The following is a 1,243-nucleotide window of genomic DNA, read 5'->3' as shown; positions in this document are numbered from 1 at the left end:
GGTTCCAGCATTGGTGGTGATGGAGCAATCCTCACAGCCCCATGGGACCCTAACTTTCACTATTGGTTCACCTTCAGATGTGTGTTCATGTGGGCCAAAGACATTGTAAGTTTTCTCTCTATTATAGCCAAAAGTATGTCATACTGACCATTTCATTTGGTCACATGGCAGGTCTGAGGTGTAGCCACAAAGAATATGGCACCCAACTCTGCCACCTATTGAGCCAAAATTGCCAAGAGCCATGTGATCCATAGGGGTACAACGGTCCAAGATTGTGTGCAACTTTGATATCCCCAAGGCAGTCAAGGGAAAGGTATTTTTGTAGGAGGTAGTGGCACCAAACCTACCTCACCCGGATGTCAACCTTCCCCTTCTCCTCAAAAGAGATGTACTATCCCGGACAATGGCGATGGAGATGACACCCCCTTAGCCTTTTACAATCAGGAGTTGAAGAAGGTCAAGGTTCCCAAAATTGGTAAGTAATTCTATTTCATCTTGAACCAGGCCTTCTCTAACAGGTCTACATGTTTGCAGAAGATGACCCCAACTTTTGGGGACCTGATCCATCCGTAGATGACATTGTCCTATCTTCTGAGCTCAAAATCTCAGAAAAGAACAAGTACAAGCTTGATAAATTCCTCATTGAATCCGGGCTATCTTCCCGCCTGATCCGTAAAATTATGAGAAAGGCCAAGATCCCAAAGTGGTTGGATATTGTTTGCTGCTCCCAAATGACCAAATTGACCTTGAAAACTACGGGTATCAACCAAGAGTATGCGGCCATAATCTTAGCTAAGGCTCAAGAGTGGAATGAAGAAGCACTTGGTGAGTCAGATCCTTCTCTGAGCCATAGGTAAACCAAGACTGACATTTATTGTGTTACAATCTCAATAGATCAAATTGTTTATATGTCAACTTGACATACTTAATTAACTCAAATACTTCAAGGCAGCCAAAATTAGATCCAAGGTAATCCAAATAGACACAAGATTATTTTGATCTCTGACTCCTTGCATTTTAAATACAAGATACATCAAATAGATACAAGATTATTTTAATCTCAGACTCTTTACATTTGTGTGTGTGTAAATTTGTACTTCAGTCCTTATTTCTTGGACCAAGACCAAAGTTAATGAAGGGTTGTTTTGACTGAAGTTTAACTGCAGGTGAGATGAAGTGTGAGCATCCAATACCAATTGCCATGAAGGCCATTTTCCTTTCTAGTATTGTTTTCAATAATAAT

The 1,243-nt window shown here is 40.9% G+C and overlaps 1 protein-coding gene across 1 annotated transcript; it reads left to right on the top strand.

Annotated features, from left to right (window-relative positions):
- Positions 1–524: 524 nt before the first annotated feature.
- On the top strand, positions 525–920 carry MELLADRAFT_102292 (uncharacterized protein; the record flags this gene model as incomplete). The annotated part of the gene is made up of 2 exons (XM_007405302.1): positions 525–825; positions 895–920. The coding sequence occupies 2 exons, from the start codon at positions 525–527 to the stop codon at positions 918–920; spliced, it is 327 nt and encodes a 108-aa protein (XP_007405364.1).
- Between the last annotated feature and the right edge of the window lie 323 nt (positions 921–1,243).

This window comes from Melampsora larici-populina (genome assembly GCF_000204055.1).
Source record: "Melampsora larici-populina 98AG31 unplaced genomic scaffold MELLAscaffold_3, whole genome shotgun sequence".
Taxonomy (NCBI): domain Eukaryota; kingdom Fungi; phylum Basidiomycota; class Pucciniomycetes; order Pucciniales; family Melampsoraceae; genus Melampsora; species Melampsora laricis-populina.
Note: the sequence above shows the minus strand (reverse complement) of the source record. Positions and strands in the feature narration are given on the sequence as shown.